This window comes from Solanum tuberosum, unplaced genomic scaffold (assembly GCF_000226075.1).
Source record: "Solanum tuberosum cultivar DM 1-3 516 R44 unplaced genomic scaffold, SolTub_3.0 scf00102, whole genome shotgun sequence".
NCBI classification, from domain to species: domain Eukaryota; kingdom Viridiplantae; phylum Streptophyta; class Magnoliopsida; order Solanales; family Solanaceae; genus Solanum; species Solanum tuberosum.
The window spans coordinates 1048141-1067704 of NW_006239028.1; the positions used below are offsets into that span (position 1 = coordinate 1048141).

Below are 19564 nucleotides of genomic sequence, written 5' to 3' on the forward strand. Positions count from 1 at the left end.
GGGGAAGGGGGATGGGATTGGGATTCAGAGTGCCTTAACCAACTAAGCGACCCTCACATCCCATATGAACTATCTTGAGTTATGCTCAAAATGACGAACAAATGGAATGTAGATTAAGTTCAACCCGCCCAAGTCTAGGTGAGTTGAGTGACAATTATATGATTATGGGCTTAATTTGACACCGAAATTTAATGAAGGAAAACTTACAATTTTTAATCGCGATAAATCATCAAAGTCTGGTTTTTTGCCACCAAGAACTTGTAAAATCTCTTGTCTAGCACGTTCTTGCCCGTCCAAATGCTTAGACAATAAAATTAATGCCCACATTATCAGAACTGAAGTAGATTCATGCCCAGCAAAATAAAAAAATTCACATTCTTCAATGACTTCCTCTATACTCATCCCCAAATTCTTGTTTACACCTTCTTTAATTTGCCTCGAATTCGATTCTAATAATACTCCAAGTAAATCATCATAACTAATTCCAGCATTTTCTCGTTCCATTGCCTTCAACCTTTTAGTAATAATACCTTCGATTGAACTTCTCACTTCTTTAGCAATCTCCTTCACCCTTCGATTTGTTTTAGTCGGTAAAAGACTATAGTAAAGTTAAAAATAAACTTATCAATCGACATAAAGGACAACTAATTTCACGTATAGTCATTGAACTTCTTTTACTATTTTTGTGAAGTTTCAAAATTAATTTGTCACATTATCAAAATAGTGAAATTTTGCCTCTATATATTATAAGTTTCTTTTGTCACATTAAGTAACAAAATTAATTTATTGATATAGTGTGTAAAGTTAGGTGACTTTATTGTTATACTAGTATACAAAGTTAAGTTACTTCAAAATACTCTCTCCATTTCATATTAAGTTAATTTTTGAGGCATTTTCTATTTTTCAAATTAACTTAATTGTTCAATTTTCAAGACTACTTTTAGAGTGTTCTTCCAATTTTACCCTTCATTAGTTAGTATTGGAATTAGTGATTAATTAATATTTAGTTATTTTAATCATAAATTTGATAATAATTAATAAGGGTAAAAATGGAAAACTAGATTCTAATTTATGTACTTAATCTACTTTTTCTTAAAAGGGTGTAGAAAACCACCTACAAAAATTAACTTAATATGGAATGAAGGAAGTAATTTTATAATTTTACTGTTACAGTGAATAAAGTTCAATGATTATACATGAATTTAACCTCGTAAATTATATATTACACAATCTATGTATGTAGTGGTAATTTTACCTTGCTCCTGGAAGGGGAAATGATTTCATAACTAGCTCACTGAGTTCCATTTGAAGATCAAATAATTTTTTACCTTCTTCATAATTTGATCCAAATGCAGCTTTTGAAAGTGCATTTGAAGTCAAAATTTCAAGATTTGGCCATAAATCCAACTCATATGATCCATTTTCTGTGACAATTTTCTCCCATTTGCTCACCATGTCATAACAACATGAGTAAAATATTGGTACTATAATCTATGAATATTAAATAAATAAAACTTTGTCAGTGATAATTAAATAAACATAGGTGCATCCAATTGAGAGTTTTATTCATATTTGAAGATATAACAAAATATATAAAAGAATATGCCTTTTAACTTGGCCTCAACTGACATTTGTGCCCTGCAACTTTAGGTGTGCACAAGTAGACACTTAAATTATCCAAAAGTTAAACAAGTAGACACACACGTCCTATTTGACATCCTACGTGGTTGTTCTACGTCCTACATGGCTCCAACATGTATTATGTCACATAGGACACATGTGTCTACTTGTTTAACTTTTGGATATATAGTTGAAGTGTCTACTTGTGTACATCCAAAGTTGGAGGGCATAGATATCAGTTGAGCCAAGTTAAAGGGCACATTTATGAATTATGCTTATATAATATATTTAATTTCATTTAACGACTTACATTTTTAGATGAGATAATCACACAATATTGAACGAATAATATGTGTAGTCACTCGATTATAACAAATTATCTACTAAAGTCATTTATGTTTATTTTGTATCATTAAAGTCACTCAGGTTAAACTAATTTTCTCATAAAATTATTATAGCTAAAAAAAACTAAAAGGATAGTGCTACATAAACCTCTCTTCAAGTGTGATTTCATAATTAATTTCTTTGTGGTTTATCATATTATACTTGTCTTTCTTTATTTTAATTTTCTTTGGAAATTTTCTTTTTAACCTAATTATCATCAATATAAAAAATATAATTTTGCTATTTTTCCATTATAATATATTTTTTAATTTATTTAATTTTGTAAATATCCTTTTCTTTAACCCATCCAAATCCGGTCCAAAACTTACTTAGTTTTTCAATTTCAACACTAATAAACATGGCAAGTTTAATATTACACAATTTAAAAAGACTACACACATCTTTAGTTTAATATCATACAATTGAAAAATCTGTAACTAGTCAGACTAATACACTTAAATTAGGACAGATGGTGTATAAATTAACTAACCTTAAGCTTTTCAAGGTGAAAAGCAGGATTGATAATTTTACGATGTCTTGACCAAATATCCTTGTTAGCTGTTGCTAATCCTTTAATTAGTAGCTTAATTATGTGATAATTCTCTGGCTTCACAAAAATGTAAGGTTTTGAGAAAATATCCTTCACCATTTCAGCATCATTGATTAACACAACTGGTCTGGGTCCAAACCATGTAAAGGCAATTTTACCTGAAATAATTAGTGTTAAACTATTTAAAAATAACTACAAATAATAATTCATAATAAATAAAATTAATAATATGAAATTTTTTAAAAATATTTGGCTTTTTGTCTAAAAAAAAAATTACACAAATTTTATAGTGTTAAGAGCTAATTACATCATATCCATACTCTTTTTCAAATTACAAAAATTTCTTAAAATTTAAGGATTTCGGATACATCACTCAACGTCCCGATGCATCATGTCTCGATACATTACCTTTGTTGATACAAGACGCACCTTTCCCAATATACATTACCTTTGTTGATACACAAACACACATGTCCCGATGCTTGCGCCTTGATCATCGCTTAAGAGTTATGTATTCGAGAATAAGAGAGAGAGTGAGGAAAATAAAGATTTTTGTAATTTTTTCAAATGATATGGAATATATGGTAAAATAAGTTGTGTATATAGTTTATAACAGTATCGTTTGTTTGAATATGTTTCTTGCCGGCATAACATAATAGAAACACTGGTTACCAAAAGAAACTTGATTATTATAGTAAAACATTATTGTTATAGAGAGATCTGACAATATATCGAAATTGACAAATTTTGAGTTATACTTACCATATTTGGTGAAGGTTTTATGGAGGAGAGGAGAAACTCTTTGTGTAATATCATGAGAGAAGTTCATTGGTTTAGACTTTGCTTCTTTAGATATCATATAACCTTCTTTCAAGTCTCCAAAAAATAATTTGTGTAACATCCGGCAATACGAAATAATTGAAGAGGCTTAGAATTAGAAATTTTCATTTTTTGGAGAGAATTTTAAAGTTTTGGAAATTTTGGCTAAGTATGGAAAATGTGAATTTTTGGCCAACTTTGAACAGCCATAAATTCTAGCTCAGGATGAGTTAGGTGGAATTCCAGTTATGGTTGCAAAGTTCGTGGAACGATATTTCCAACGCCACTGAGTTTGCTCGATTCGGAGTTCGTATGAGTGAGATATGCCCTTTGAAAGTTGGGCAGTTGACAAGGAATTCCGTCCGGGAATCATTAAGGGCATTTTGGTCTTTTCCCTAGCTATTTCTTTTGAAGATATATTGTTGTGTTAGGCTGATATTTGGATCATTTATCCATTTTAAGAGAGTGAAGGCTAGGGCTTTGAGAGTGAAGAAGAGAGGAAGAAGAGAAGAAGGAGAAGGAGAAGAAGAAGGGAAGAAAGAGGAAGATCAAGCAAGTTCCGTCAAGATCATCGTGGATTTTTCGTCGGGGGTGATCCCTACCAAGGTATGTGAGCTTTTAGTGTTGGGTGATCCTTTCCCCCACACACCTTGCCCCTTTTTCTTATCAAGAAAGGATTGGCTTTGTTGTTAAAGTTGTTAGTTGTGTTGTGTTGTTAATGTTGTTGAAATTGTAGTTGGGTTGTGTAGAAGTTCTTGTTGGTTTGGGACATGATTGGATTGTGTTTTTGAGTTGAAATCTATTGAATATTGAGGGATTTCATGTTTCTAAGTGAATTGGGGCTGGAACCTTTGAGGTTAGAGGATTTAGAGTTGGAGACGTGAAGGAGAAAGTCGGGCAGCTTGCGAGGAGCACGTCCGCGTCGCGGACTTGTTCCCTCTGAGAACAAAAATCTTCTCCGCGCCGCGGACAGGACGCGGACTCCACTGTTTTCAGAAATTATGTTCGGAGATTTTCTTAAGTTTGGCTGTCCCAAATCATTCCCAAATCATTCGGAGATTTTCTTAAGTTTGGCTATCCCAAATCATTTCTAAATCATTCCTAAACATCATGAGGTCCTTCCAAACACCAATCAAGTCCTTGAATCCATAATTCAATTCAAGAAAATTAGATTCCAAGTCAAGTGAAGTTAGCTCCAAGCTTAGAAGTTAAGCAAGTCAAGGCAAGTCGTTAAAGCTTTTCAAAGAGTCGTTATTGAACGTCTTAACGTCGTTTCAAGTCTCAAGTCGAGTTAAGAGTATCAAGTCTTAAGTTAAGTTAAGAGTTTCAAGTCAAGTCAAAAGTAAAGAGTTCAAGCAAAGTAAGGAGTAATGAGTTGAGTCCATTTCTCCAAAGTTAATAGGGAACTATGTACTTCCCAAAGAAGTTTCTAAATGTTTTTACATTTAAGTAAGAAAGGAATCATGTTTTCCAAAAGAGCCTTAGGGCTAGTTTTCAAGAAAAGGAACATCGTTTCCAAGTGAGCCTTTGGGCTAGATTTTGAGTAATTATCTCATTTAAAGAAAGATGTGTTTAAAACACTTATGAGTCAAAAGCATTTTGGGAGTAGTATCGAGCACCGATTTGGAGACGCGAGTTCATATTAAACTCAACTCTCCATAAGAACCATGCGCCAACATGGGACTTGACGTATCATTCTTTTTAGATGATCACGTAAGATTAGGCTAGTGGATCCACTAAGCAAAAGTAAGGTCCTATATCGATGGCAAGGTATAGGATGGTCCTTTGGCAACGTAAGGTAAAACGTTGTATCATCACTAAGGCTCGTAGTGGTGGTTGTCGGTTAAAGAACCTCCCACAAAAGCTATATTTCTTCCATATAAGTAAAGTTGAGTTTGTTGTCGTTTTATCCTTCACAAACTAAGTTGTTTACATTGTTTACAAGCTTTATATGTATTGCATGTGTCTTATTGCTTTACATTGAGTTCGGTTATTCATGAGTCGTTCAAAGTCAAGGTAAGTGTTCTCTTGTGCTCCCTTAAATCTTAAGTTGTGGTTTAGTATTTCCAGCTCGCATACTCGTACATGCCATGTACTGATGCCAGTTGGCCTGCATCGTCTTATGATGCAGATACAGGTACCCCGGATCAGCATCCTGCACGTCGTTGATCCAGCTGAGCACTCCAGAGTCTGTGGTGAGCCTCCTTGCATTCCGGAGGACTCAATTATTTTGTGTACTTAGTTTTGTTCTAGTAGGATGTTGCGGGGTCTGTCCCCTCATCCATCTCAGTATATTAGAGGCTTCAATAGACAGTCAGTCAGTTAGTTTTGAGTCTCTTATCTATGTATGTATGAGTTTCCATTTAGACCTTGTTGCCTTAGATATTTCTCTAATTTCTTTGGTTTTAACCATAACCAATTCAAGAATCTCCATGCACAAATCCCAAGAAAAATTGCACAAATTGATATTGCAATTGAGGTAAGTATTATTTCCATCTCTATGGTTAACTATTTTGTTTTGGAATGGAATATACATAGATCACCTCTGACCCTATATATATATATTAAATACAAAATTTTAAGAAAAATAAGAAAAACTTCTTAATTATCTTGTTACCTTAAACAAAAAAATGTGTAATATAAAAGAAAAATTCTTGGATCTTGTGACTATCTTATATAACAAACTAAAAAGTAAATAAGACACATAAGTGAAACAAATGAAGTATAATTTTTGCACTTGGGATGAATATTCTCATTCCATTACACATGCGTATTCATTACGTTTAAATTTAGATAGTACCGTTTGATCAAAGGATAGCGACTGCGGGTTTCCCTTGTCATTAATTTTTTTTAAAAATTAAAATGTATAATTTAAAATAAGTATTATATTTATAATTACAAATTATTTCATTAAATATAAAATAAAAATTTTAATAGGTATAGCTATTTAGGACAAAAAGGGGATGTGACCACTAGAACCGGAATTTTGTTTTATTTGTAGACACTATCTTCTGAAATGGTCAATAATGAACCTTATTCTCGAAATTTTAATTTTTAATTTTTAAAAAGGAAACTAATTTAAAGAGGTTAGCACGCAATTTAATTATTATTATTAGTATTATTATTATTATGTTTTGATTTAGTATTGATCTGATATTTTGCAAAAATATAACTTGTTCCTCTTATTGCTAATGCTATTTAAGTAGATGATTTTTTAGAAACAGTCTCATTACCTCTATAGATAGCTGTAAAGTCTACATACAATACTTTATTTTTTCCAGATTCATTTTATAAAATTTCACTCAATATATTATTGTTATTTATTTCCAAAAAGAATTCTAGTTTTTAGTTGAGAATATTATTTCTGAATAATAATATAACTTAATAGCCAACAAATGGACCAATAGGGGACGAATTCTAATAATATACAGGCTGGCAAGAAAAAAGAAAGAAAAACTAATTATAAAGGCCGGCAAAGAGGATTATTATATATTAAAAAACAAATCTTCTATATACTAGATATTCATCAATACATATTCGGAATTAAATTTATATTTGGATATGTATTTAACTTGATACAAGATTATTGATGTATATAAATATTAGTAATGATGAGATTGTAATATGGAAATTAGTAATAATGTATAATTAATAATGCAAAAATTGTAATATATGAACTAGTTATTGTGAAGGGGTCGGTTACTTGGACAGCTTTCCCCGATTGTTAGTTGTAGTTAGCATTTATTAGATAGAGTGAAGTAAAATATTCAAATATGTCCTTAGTTAATAGTTTAACCTATATACGCCCTTGTCACTCAATTGGTTCAAATATGCCCTTAAATTATTGGAGGGCATATTTGGACTAACTATAGAACGATAAAAATATATTTAAGCTAAACTATCAATGAAGGGCATATCTAGCTAGACATATCTAAACATGTTTTTTGTTTATTAAATAACCAGTAAAATTATTCGCGCTTCGCGCGGAAATTTGATATCATGAAATTTATAAAATAATATTTAAATCTATCAATCATTAATAATGTAAAGGAAAATAAAAATTATTATATCTTATCATTTATCCTTAATAACAGAAGCATAACTTAATGACGGTAAGAATACATATCAGGATCTGTAACATAAGCAATGGTGTCAGTGAGTCACTCAACAGGAGCAAAATACACAAATATTTAATTGTGAAGAAGAAGAAGAAGAAGAGGTCCAGAATTTTCGTTGTTTTAAAATGAGAGGAAATCCCTCTACTTATAGACAATAAAGGGTAGTGTGAACAAATGTTTATTGTGCCTTATCGGAAAGGTTATAACTATTTGGAAAAGTTGCAACCCTTCGGAAAGATCACAACCTTTCATAAAAGTCGCAACTTTTCATAAAAGTCACAACTTTTCATAAAAGGTGCAACTCTTAATTAAAGTCGCAACTTTTCATAAAAGTCACAACTTTTCATAAAAGGTGCAACTCTTAATTAAAGTCGCAACTTTTCATAAAAGTCACAACTTTTCATAAAAGGTGCAACTCTTAATTAAAGTCGCAACTTTTCATAAAAGTCACAACTTTTCATAAAAGGTGCAACTCTTAATTAAAGTCGCAACTTTTCATAAAAGTCACAACTTTTCATAAAAGGTGCAACTCTTAATTAAAGTCGCAACTTTTCATAAAAGTCACAACTTTTCATAAAAGGTGCAACTCTTAATTAAAGTCGCAACTTTTCATAAAAGTCACAACTTTTCATAAAAGGTGCAACTCTTAATTAAAGTCGCAACTTTTCATAAAAGTCACAACTTTTCATAAAAGGTGCAACTCTTAATTAAAGTCGCAACTTTTCATAAAAGTCACAACTTTTCATAAATTTCACATCTTTTCATGAAAGGGGAATGATATTTTTGTAAATATATATAAAAAAGGAATTCTGGTTTGTGGTGGCGCCACATAGGCGGGCCTAAGGTTCTCTTTTATATATATATATATATGATACTAGTCATGGATACGTGCGCTGCACGTGTGAGCCATGTTAAGTTGTAACATTCTTGTTTGAATGGCATCTTTTAATAGTTATTCCTACTACAACCCATAAAATAGGATAAGAGAAGTATAACCAAAGTACATGTTTGAATTCTCTCTTTCATTTGATTTCGTGTAGTTTACGAAAGCAAAAAAGATTACATGTTTTTAAATTTAAAAAGAAAGAGAATTATTGTGATATTCAAAATCATAAAAGTTATAAGAGACATGCACAAACATCCTTAAATCACAAAGTAACATGTTGAATATAATATTAAGCCAACTATTATTAAATATTAATAATAAAGTACAAATAAAGCAATTCACGTTATATTAGAGTAGTAAAGCAATCTACTATAAAGGGAAAAAGTAATTAACCATTATATTATTCGTAATCTCACTAAGTATAAGTTTCAAAATGGTAGGGAATTAGCAGAAAATATGGGGAAAAATAACCCGAGCCTTGTAGTTGTCGTTGAGAATTGACAGAGAGAAGATGAGAAAATTGATAAAATGATGGAAGTGATTTAACACTTTGCCACTTTGGTGTCGACTTTTATAAAGTATTGTATAATATATGTAAATGATATGTGTAAATGTTAATGCAATTAAGAACTTTTTGACCACATTTTCTACTCTATAGAAAAATAACAGAGAATAGAAAAATGCTTGTAACACACTATTATCATTGCAACAATAAAAATAACCTTCAAGCGAAAATCGTAGACGAACTATAAAGTAATAATGAATCTATTAAATAAGAACTTACCAAATATCTCCATCAACTCGTGGAATTAAATAGAAAGAGAACTATAATATCATCGTCATCGTTGATAATTACTCCAATTTAATTTCAATATGTGATACGGAATTCTCTAAAGATGGAAAAAGATTTAAAAACTACCATAATGTAATTGGAATGAACTCAGAGACCAATTAGATTAAAAGTTGAGTGGTCAAGTAGAGAATTGGAAAGGACAAAAATAAATAGCAAATTAGATATAATTTATACTTATAATGGTATATGTACTTCTAGTAACGGTTGGCAAAATGATACAAAGAGATCTCATTGAATTTGTGAAGAAAAATGAGGAGGAGGCCAGGGAGGATTTACCAGAGAAGCCGTTTTTAACTTATTCAATGCTAAGCTTCCTTACCAACTTTATTTTGTCTTTTCTTCTTTGAGTCATTAAAGTTGTCTACTCTATCAAATTAAATTGAACCTCTTCCTCTCATTATTTAAGATATAATTATTGTATATAGGGCAAGATGTAATTCAATTCCAAAATCTCCTCCTCTTCCCTTATTTAAGACTCATAAATCATATTGTAATCATTTTGATTAGGAAAATCATTTTGAAAATTGAAATTTTATTGAAATACGGATGAAAGTTAAAAAAATCTGGAAAAAAAAAAGAAGAACATATATATAGATGCTGAGCTTTGGAGGTGTGAAATCACCATTTTCATTTCCCAACTATATAGTTATATATAGATTTTCGAAACTAAATTTCGAGTAAAATTAGAATTGCACGGTTAGTAATTCTTTTTTTAAAACAAATAAATGGAATGAAGTTGAAGCAAAGAGATCTAGAGCCGTTAATTAGTTTTTAATGAAATGATAATGATGAGAAAAGTTTTTGGGTATAAATGAATTAATGATGTGCCAAACTATATTTATAATTTTTTAGTTTATAAGAGTAAAAATATACTTACCCACTTTTATTATTATAATAATAATAATAATAATAATATTAATATAATTACTATTTAATGTTTAATTAATCAGATATAATAATAACAATATTTATATATATAGGAATTAATCTAAGAAAATTCAAAAGTCATTACTATTTTAATTAAACTTATTATAACATTTTAATTTATAGGAGGGTAAAACCGTAATTCAACTTTTGACTTGAATTCTTCCCACTTATAATATAATATGATATGATATGATATGCGATATATGATATATGATTTGAAACTGCATTTTGATTTTAGACCATCAGTTCCATTGAGTCGTATGTTTGCCATCTCTAGTCAATATTGAGGTGTTGGAAAAGAGTGTAGAAGTCAACAAAATTTGTAAGATAATAGTTACTTAATATATTGGAGAAATTTCCATGAGGCCCCTCTTCACGTTGATTGGAGAGGGTCGAACTAAGACAGATACTAATCAAACTGAAGGTATTAGGTATAACAAATCTTTTTGTTCTTCGAGATAATTGCATTTTAATTGCATAATAGCTGAAAATAGTCCAATGGTTCTTCGAGATTTATCTAGAAAAGCCTAGTGTAGTATCTAAGAAATGTGTAGATGTTGTAGATAATTAGATATTTATAGTAAAGTATAGAATAGTCTAGATTCTTGTTAGATATTTAGAAGATAAGATTATTTAGATTTTTCTTGAAAATGTATCTAGAATAATTTCTAGAATCATCCCTACACAAGTATAAATAGGGATGATCATTGTCATTTGTATTCAACCTAAATTGAAAGCAATTAAAGAACATAACAAAGTTTTCTTATTCAAAATACACATTCTCCTACTTCCTTTTCTTAATTGAATCTTTTGATCTTAGTTAACGATCTTGGGCCAGCAGAAGGTTTCTCGATTATACTTTTCTTCTGCTATTCTCTACACCAAAGGAATATTATTCAAAAGTAAAGAACCAGGTAGATTCATAAAATTTGAGGCTGATGGACACTTAAGGGTTGTATCACTGGGAAGGATCATCTTGGACAAGGGATGATCTATTGACAGACTCTATTGGAGACTGCGGGTATCCAACCGTGTGTGGGAATTACAATGAGAAGTTTTGCTTTTTGATCGATGGAAACGAGAGAGATGTGAATTGTTGTGTGTTTGTGAGTTCCTAAGGCAATCTGACTTTGATATTTTATATCCCCACAGAAGTTGTAACCCAGCCAATGAGAAGACAATCACGAGGATTGGACTTATACGTCGTTAGATGATAGAGCATATCAACGGTGGATAATGATGCTGACACATTTAACTGCTTTCAAGGATTATGATGACTTTGTTGCTAAAAGGAAGATTATACATGTTTAATTTCTTTCCAAAAAAAAAAGGATTATGATGAGTTTGTTTGCCAAAGAAAAAGATTATTATCATAATCCCCTTCTTTTTGGCTACAAACTTCTCATAATCCTTTTTTCTTGGGCAACACATTAATCATAATTCTTTTTTTTATTGGCTACAAACTCATCATAATCCTTAAAGCGGTTAAATGTGTCAGCATCATTATCCACCGTTGATTTGCTCTTTCATCCAATTGAGTATAAGTTCAATCCTTGTGATTTTCTTCTCATTGGATGTGTTATAACTCGAGCTATAACATATCAAAGTGGGATTGCCATAGAACTCATATCCACACAACAACTCACTTTTCTCTCATTTCCATCGATCAAAAAGCAATTTTTTTGGAGTAGAGAAAAAATAAAATGACAGGCAAAGGAAAAACCTTTGGTTTCGTTTCTACAAAAAAAAAGTCTCATTCCCGCAACAACAAAGCCCGTCTCGAATTCCCAGTTGGTTATATCGCCCAGTTCCTCAAAGTCGAAAAGTATGTCAAACATGTCGGTGCCAATGCTCTGGTCTTCCTTGCTGCTATGCTCGAGTACCTTGCAGCTGAAGTGAATTTAGTTAATATTTCTTTTTTGATATCTCAAGTATCTAAATTTTACATAGTTGTGATTGTTTGTAGGTGCTTGAATTGGCTGGAAATACGGCGAGGGGTAACAAAAAGACGAGTATCATTCCAAGGCGCATTCAGTTGGCTGATTCAGCCAACTGAATGTGCCTTGGAATGATCCTCGTCTTCTTGTTATCCTCTGCCGCGTTTCCAGCCAATTCAAGCACCTACAAACAATCCAGATATGTAAAATTCAGAAACATGAGATATCAAAAAAATAAAATAGTAGTGAAATTCACCTGGTGCTCAAGGCTTCAAGCACAACATCAAGGAAGACCAGAGCTTCGACACAACACATTTAGCATACTTTCTGGCTTTTAGGAATCAGGCGATACAACCGATTGGGATTGGAGATCGGGTTTGCTGCTCGGGAACGAGACCTTTTTGCAGCAATGGAACCAAGGGTTTTTCCTTTACCGCTCATTTGTTATTTTTCCTCTACTGCAAAAAAAAAAAGGGTTTGCTTTTTGATCTATGGAAACGAGAGAAAAGTGAATTATTGTGTGTATGTGAGTTCCTAAGGCAATCCAACTTTGATATTTATAGCCCACCCGAGTTATAACCCAACCAATGAGAGACAATCACAAGGATTGAACTTATACGCCGTTGGATGAAAGAGAAAATCAACGGTGGAGATATTTATAGCCCACAGGAGTTATAACCTAGCCAATGAGAGACAATCACGAGGATTGAATTTATACGCCGTTGGATGAAAGAGAAAATCAACAATGGAGATATTTATAGCCCACATGAGTTATAACCCAACCAATGAGAGACAATCACGAGGATTGAACTTATACGCCGTTGAAAGAGAAAATCAACGGTGGAGATATTTATAGCCCACAGGAGTTATAACCCTGCCAATGAGAGATAATCACGAGGATTGAACTTATACGCCGTTGGATGAAAGAGAAAATCAGCGGTGGAGATATTTATAGCCCACAGGAGTTATAACCCAGCCAATGAGAGACAATCATGAGGATTGAACTTATACGCCGTTGGATGAAAGAGCAAATCAACGGTGAATAATGATGCTGACACATTTAATTGCTTTCAAGGATTATGATGATTTTATTGCAAAAAAAAGGATTATGATTAATTTGTTGCCAAATAAAAGGATTATTCATTTGGATATTAAACCTCAGATCATTCTTGTTGACCATTTTGCATTTTGTGTTTATCATAATTCCTTATTATATTGAAACTATTTCAGTCTACTACAGAAAGGTTAGTTTTGTTCCCAGTCTAATTTACTTATTGAGTACCATGAGCCATTTCATTTTGAACAGCTGAATGGATTGCCTCCTTTTTGAAGGTCTAGTTCCACCTGAGTGGGCTCTATTGGAATGGTTAGGTGGCTCAACGTAATCGGAGGCCTAAAATGAAATTTCAATTGGAAGCCTAAAATCTAAACAAACTTCCTATGTATTTATTTGAAATATATTTTTCTTGCACTATTCAAATGCAAATTATCACTTAATATTTTGGGAAAAGGTAGAAGTACCTCCCTAGACTATGACTGAAATCTCAGAGACACACCTTAACTAAACTAAGGTCCTATTACCCCCCTGAACTCATTTTTTTTGTAATTTTGTACACCTTAATTTTTGGCTTGCATGGTATCCAAATATACCTCACGCACCTCAACTGCGTGGAGTCACGAAGTGTGCCACATAAACCAAAAGGTGTACAATATTATATATAAAATGAGTTCAGGGGTGGGGTGGGGGGGGGGTAATAGGACCTTAGTTTAGTTAAGGTGTGTCTCTGAGATTTTGGTCATAATCTAGGAGGTACTTGTGCCTTCTCCCTAATATTTTTATAAATGCTTTCTTTGAAAAAATATTCAATTATTAGTTTTAAATATGATTTTATCAATTCAACATTGAAAAAATATTCACTGATGTCATTATTATATGAATGGTTAACATAATATAAGGGGAAAATGCATAAGTACCTCCCAACCTATGCCCAAAATCCCTGAGACACACCTAACTTTTACTAAGGTCCTATTTACCCCCCCTTCCCCCGAACTTATTTTATATATAATTTTCTACCCCTTTTCAGCCTACGTGGCACTATCTTGTGGGACCAGCTCGTGTTGACAATTTTTTCAAGGATAATGCCACGTATGCCGAAAAGGGGTAGAAAATTAATTAAAAAAATAGGGGAGGGGTAATAGGACCTTATTAAAGGTTAGGTGTGTCTCAGGGATTTTGGGCATAGGCTGTGGGGTACTTATGCATTTTCCCTAATATAAGTAATAAGTTGATAAATTTTAAAGGCCTAACCCATCGGTGGCCCACTAAAGTAGACACTAATTTTTACTTAGACACTCCAACTAGACTTTGTTCATTTTAGACACCTCATGTCATGACCCGCTGTGTCATTTTGATATTTTTTGCTGACATGACATAGTGAGTGTGATACACTCCTTACCAGCGCGTGGAGAGCTTATTTAGCCTATTTTTATCTTATATTTTTCTTCTTCTTCCCCATCTTTAGCCACTATTTTCTAAAGCTTAAACTCTTTCCATGGAGAAATAGATCCGATGGTGCGACAACACCAAGAGATTTCAAGCTTAAACAACTTTTCTTATTTTGTTGCAATTCTTCCTCCTCCAAATGTTTTGAAAAAAATCAACATATTTTTTTAAAAGAAGTTCTAGGAAATTCTTTTAATATGGAAGTCTTTGTTTTGGATTTGAAGAATTTAATTTTATTTGAAGTTATAAGTAAGACGAATTAGTTTTTGATTGTGCTTTTGTAAAATATTTTTTTTCAAATAGTTAAATTATTATGAAAGTATTTTGGAGAAAGACAATCAGGATTGGGGTTCGGGGGGTGGGAGGTGGTGGAGAAGATGATTTGACTGTGGGAGGGGTAGGGGGTTGTGGATTGTGGAGAAGACAATCTGATGGGAGAGGGGTTAAGGATCGGGGGTGGGGGTGGTGGAGAAGACAACATAGGATAGGTTGTTTAAAAAAAATATTTGTATAAAAATTGTCACGTGTCATTAAGTCATTGGCCTCTTTTTTCTACTCAAAATTCATCATTTAAAAATTATTTTCAATATGTATGCCACATGTCTTTGTTTAATGGGAAAATGCATAAGTACCCTCAACCTATGCTCGAAATCTCAAAGACACACTTATACTATACTAAGGTCCTATTACCCCCCTGAAGTTATTTTATAAATAATTTTCTACCCCTTTTCGGCCTATGTGGCACTATTTTCTGGGCCCAGTGCGTGTTGACAATTTTTTCAAGTTATCTGGTTGATAGTGCCACGTAGGTCGAAAAGGGGTAGAAAATTATTTATAAAATAACTTCAGGGGGGTAATAGGACCTTAGTATAGTATAAGTGTGTCTCTGGAATTTCGTATACTATACTAAGGTTCTATTACCACTACAAGAAAAGTGTGAATTACATGGGGATTTTCCTAGGAATTAGTATGAAAATTTGCAGGAAAATAAGTTTCCTACGAATTTTCATATAAATCCCCAGGAAAATCCCCATGTAATTCACACTTTTCTTGTAGTGGTAATAGAACCTTAGTATAGTATAAGTGTATCTCTGACAATTTCGGGCATAGGTTGGGGGGTACTTATGCATTTTCCCTTGTTTAATTCATCATGTTGACATGTCATCAGCAAGTGTGTTACACACACCTTACACATTTGGCTCATTATTAAAAAAAAAGTCGAAATGACACACCAAAACATGACATAAGGTGTCTAAAATGAACAAAGTCTAGTTGAGGTGTCTAAGTGAAAGTTAATGTCAACTTTATGGGGCCACGATGGGTTAGGCCAATTTTAAATAAAGATCAGAGAGAAAATGCATAAGTACCCCCCAACCTATGCCCGAAATTCCAGAGATACACTTATACTATACTAAGGTCCTATTAACCCCCTGAACTTATTTTATAGATAATTTTCTACCCATTTTCGGCCTACGTGGCACTATCTTTTGGGGCCAATGCGTGTTGACCATTTTTTCAAGCTATCTGGTTGAAAGTGCCACGTAGGCCGAAAATGGGTAGAAAATTATCTATAAAATAAGTTCAGGGGGTTAATAGGACCTTAGTATAGTATAAGTGTGTCTCTAGAATTTCAGGCATAGGTTTGGGGGGTACTTGTGCATTTTCCCAAAGATAATGAGGTTAAAAGAGGAGACCCCTTTCCTTAATTATCAAAGCATAGATTCGCCACTAGGTATCGAATTTAGAGCTGAAGTGATGTGAGCCGCTTCAGCTCTAAATTGCTCTAAATTTGAAAGTTAAGAGGTATATTAGACCCTTTTCCCTTTTTTAATTTTAATGATTTTATTCTTGAATTTCACATATTTCTCGCTTCGATGTTATTTTCTTATTTTTATTCAAGTAAAATGCTATTGCTGTCACCTTTATTGGGGTTTGACAGTATTAAGATGCTGGAAAAGAGGTTAAATTTTTTTTAAATTAGTAAGACAAGGTCCCTCTCCAAGTTGACTGGACAAGGATTGACAAATACACACAAATGTTAGAATTTTGTTATACTTTTCTTCCTTTAACTCTACACTAACAACAGGACAAAAAAAAACTGATGGTATGAATTTAGTTGTGGCTGCAAATAGTGAAATTGAAACCAATCGAATTCTGAGAAATTGAAACCACAATCTGCCGAAGAAAAAACTACTTGAATAAAAGGATGAATTTTAAGATTGATACTGATCAATCAAACAGAGCCTTCTTTCTGAAAAAAATAGTACAATGGTGCTTAATTATAGTGCCATTCTTTTCATGGCCAGTCTCCTCTTCATTTCTTCACAGCATCTAATTAGTTGTCAACCTCCTGAAACATTTATCACCAATTCCTCCATTTCCTGGATCAATAGCCGCGCCCGCTCCTATGTAGTGAATTCCACAGATGGAGCCACACTGACACCCATCCTATCGAGAGAAAGGAACGAGACTCTGTTTGTCTGTGGTTTCTTATGTGATTACAATGGTACTGCTTGCGTTTTTGGCGTCCTTTTATCCCCAAAGATCAGTAACAACAATTCTTATCTATATTACGCGAGATTAGTTTGGTCAGCAAATCGGAATAATCCAGTTAGAGCTAATGCAACCTTGCAACTTAGGCAAGATGGAGGTTTATTCTTGATGGACTCAGATGGCACTTTGATTTGGAGTACAACCACAAGCACAAGAGGAAAGGTTGTTACGGGATTCAAATTGACAGTACTGGGAAATATTGTTCTCTTTGACAAAAGTAACGACATCATTTGGCAGTCTTTTGATCATCCTACAGACACTTTGGTTCCTGGACAAATGACAAATGCTGGACAAATGCTGAGATCCAGTGTATCAGCAACAAATTGGAGTGAAGGTTTGTTCACATTTGAAGTTCAACTATTTGGCTTTTTAGCATACATTAAGTCAAATCCACGTCAACTCTATGTCTCAAGACTTGGTGGGGATAATGGTTCCCCGTTTCCTGGACTAATCTTTGATTCGAAAATAATTATTTTCAACGGGACATTAATCTTAAATTTTGCATTTTCAAATACTAGATTCATGAGGTTTGGGAATGATGGGCATTTAAGGGTGTATCACTGGAGAGGATCTTGGTTAGAGGAGGCTGATCTATTGACAGACTACATTGGTGAGTGTGGGTATCCAACCGTGTGTGGGAATTACTCTGTTTGTGCAAATGGGCAGTGCACTTGTCCTCAAACCGCGGTTGATCAGACTAACTTTCTCCAGCAAATAAATTACAGGCAGCCAAACCAGGGGTGTGTCCTTATAACACCTATCTCTTGTGAACATTCCCAATATCATATTTTGATGGAGCTTAAGTACATAGCTTATATTCCCCTCTATTTGCAATATGGTACCAACAAAACAGATTTGGAGAATTGCAAAACGTCTTGCTTAAGCAATTGTTCTTGCAAAGCAGCTCAATTTCAATTTAGTGGTCCTAATAACACAATGGGTCACTGCGCATTGTTGAATGATGTGTTTTCGCTCACATACGATTATGGAGCACCCAATAAGACCACTCTTTTCATCAAGGTGCAGAGCTCTTTTAACTTACAAGCCTCTCCATCACTTGTCTCTTCAGAGAAGAAATCAAAGCGTGTCTCAGCAATTGTAGGATCCACCATCGGAGCTTCATTTGGTTTGCTTCTCATGGTTTTAACTTGCTTTGCCTATATTTTCAGAAGGAGAAAAGGGCTCGAGGAAGATGAGGAGGAGTTCCTTGATCAAATACCAGGAATGCCTACTAGATTTTCCTACGAGGAACTAACTGTGATGACAGAAAATTTCAGTGAGAAACTTGGGGAAGGGGGATTTGGTTCTGTATTTGAAGGAACAATGAGTGATGGCACCAAAATAGCGGTGAAGCGTCTGCAAGGTTTTGATAATGTGAAGAAATCATTCTTAGCTGAGGTAGCAACAATCGGTAGCATTCAGCATGTCAATTTGGTAAAACTTGTTGGATTTTGTGCTGAGAAATCACACAGACTTCTGGTTTATGAATATATGGCCAATGGCTCTTTAGATAGGTGGATTTTTCACGGAAAGCAGGAACGATCTCTCACATGGGATATCAGGAAAAAGATCATATCAGACGTCGCCAAGGGCCTAGCTTACCTACATGAAGACTGTAACAACAAAATTATTCATTTGGATATTAAACCTCAGAACATTCTTCTTGATCATAATCTCAATGCAAAAGTATCAGATTTTGGGTTATCAAAGCTTGTGGGGAAAGATGAAAGTAAGATAGTTACAACAATGAGAGGAACACCAGGCTATTTAGCACCTGAATGGTTACATGAGGTCATTACTGAGAAAGTGGATGTTTATAGCTTTGGGGTTGTGATTTTGGAAATCATCTGCGGCCGGAAGAATTTGGATCGTCATCAAGATGAGGATGATATGCATTTGCTTAGTTTGTTCATGAGAAAAGCAGAGGAGAGACAACTCTTGGAAATGGTGGACAAGAACAGTGAAGACATGCAGCTACATAGAAAAGAGGCTGTGGAAATGATGAAGATTGCAGCCTGGTGTTTACAAAGTGATTATACTAAGAGGCCTTCCATGTCGTTGGTAGTTAAGGTGTTTCAGGGTTTAGTGGCTGCTGAAACCGACTTGCATTACAGCTTCACATTTCCAACAATGACGAGAAGAGTTGCCGGAACTAATCAAGAAAGGGAATCTGTGGTTGGTATCAGTTTGCCACTTCCATCACAGTTGTCAGGACCTAGGTAAATTCTTAGTAGTATTTATCATCAAGACTGAATAGCTAATACGAAAAGCCATTTTGTGTTTTTCATAATTCCTTATTATATCAATACTATTTCAGAAACATAATTTAGAAAAGTAGAACACACTGTCTACTAGAAAAATGTTAGTTTTCGTGCAGTCGAATTAACTTATTGAGTATTGATAAATGGATTGCC

The 19564-nt window shown here is 33.4% G+C and overlaps 3 protein-coding genes across 3 annotated transcripts in view; 2 read left to right on the forward strand and 1 right to left on the reverse strand.

Annotated features, from left to right (window-relative positions):
* The window catches only part of LOC107060879 (cytochrome P450 CYP72A219-like), a 3037-nt gene extending 1582 nt beyond the window's left edge, over positions 1–1455 (reverse strand). Inside the window, exons 1-2 of the mRNA XM_015309356.1 lie at positions 1256–1455; positions 208–598 (exon numbers count right to left, since the gene is read on the reverse strand). Coding sequence (XP_015164842.1) covers positions 208–598; positions 1256–1455 — 591 coding nt within the window. The remainder of the gene's footprint in view (positions 1–207; positions 599–1255) is intronic.
* Positions 1456–11860: 10405 nt separating this feature from the next.
* LOC102585721 (histone H2A.6-like) lies at positions 11861–12306 on the forward strand. The gene is made up of 2 exons (XM_006348921.2): positions 11861–12052; positions 12124–12306. The coding sequence occupies exons 1-2, from the start codon at positions 11861–11863 to the stop codon at positions 12211–12213; spliced, it is 282 nt and encodes a 93-aa protein (XP_006348983.1). The 3' UTR covers positions 12214–12306.
* A 4447-nt stretch (positions 12307–16753) lies between these two features.
* LOC102587497 (G-type lectin S-receptor-like serine/threonine-protein kinase SD2-5) lies at positions 16754–19516 on the forward strand. The gene has a single exon (XM_006348850.2). The coding sequence runs from the start codon at positions 16866–16868 to the stop codon at positions 19371–19373; it is 2508 nt and encodes an 835-aa protein (XP_006348912.2). The 5' UTR covers positions 16754–16865; the 3' UTR covers positions 19374–19516.
* Positions 19517–19564: the final 48 nt, after the last annotated feature.

Coding starts and splice junctions, on each gene's coding strand:
- LOC102585721 (XM_006348921.2), top strand. CDS start 11,861: ATGACAGGCAAAGGAAAAACCTTTGGTTTCGTTTCTACAAAAAAAAAG. Junction 12,053..12,123: donor TCGAGTACCTTGCAGCTGAA/GTGAATTTAGTT, acceptor GATTGTTTGTAG/GTGCTTGAATTGGCTGGAAA.
- LOC102587497 (XM_006348850.2), top strand. CDS start 16,866: ATGGTGCTTAATTATAGTGCCATTCTTTTCATGGCCAGTCTCCTCTTC.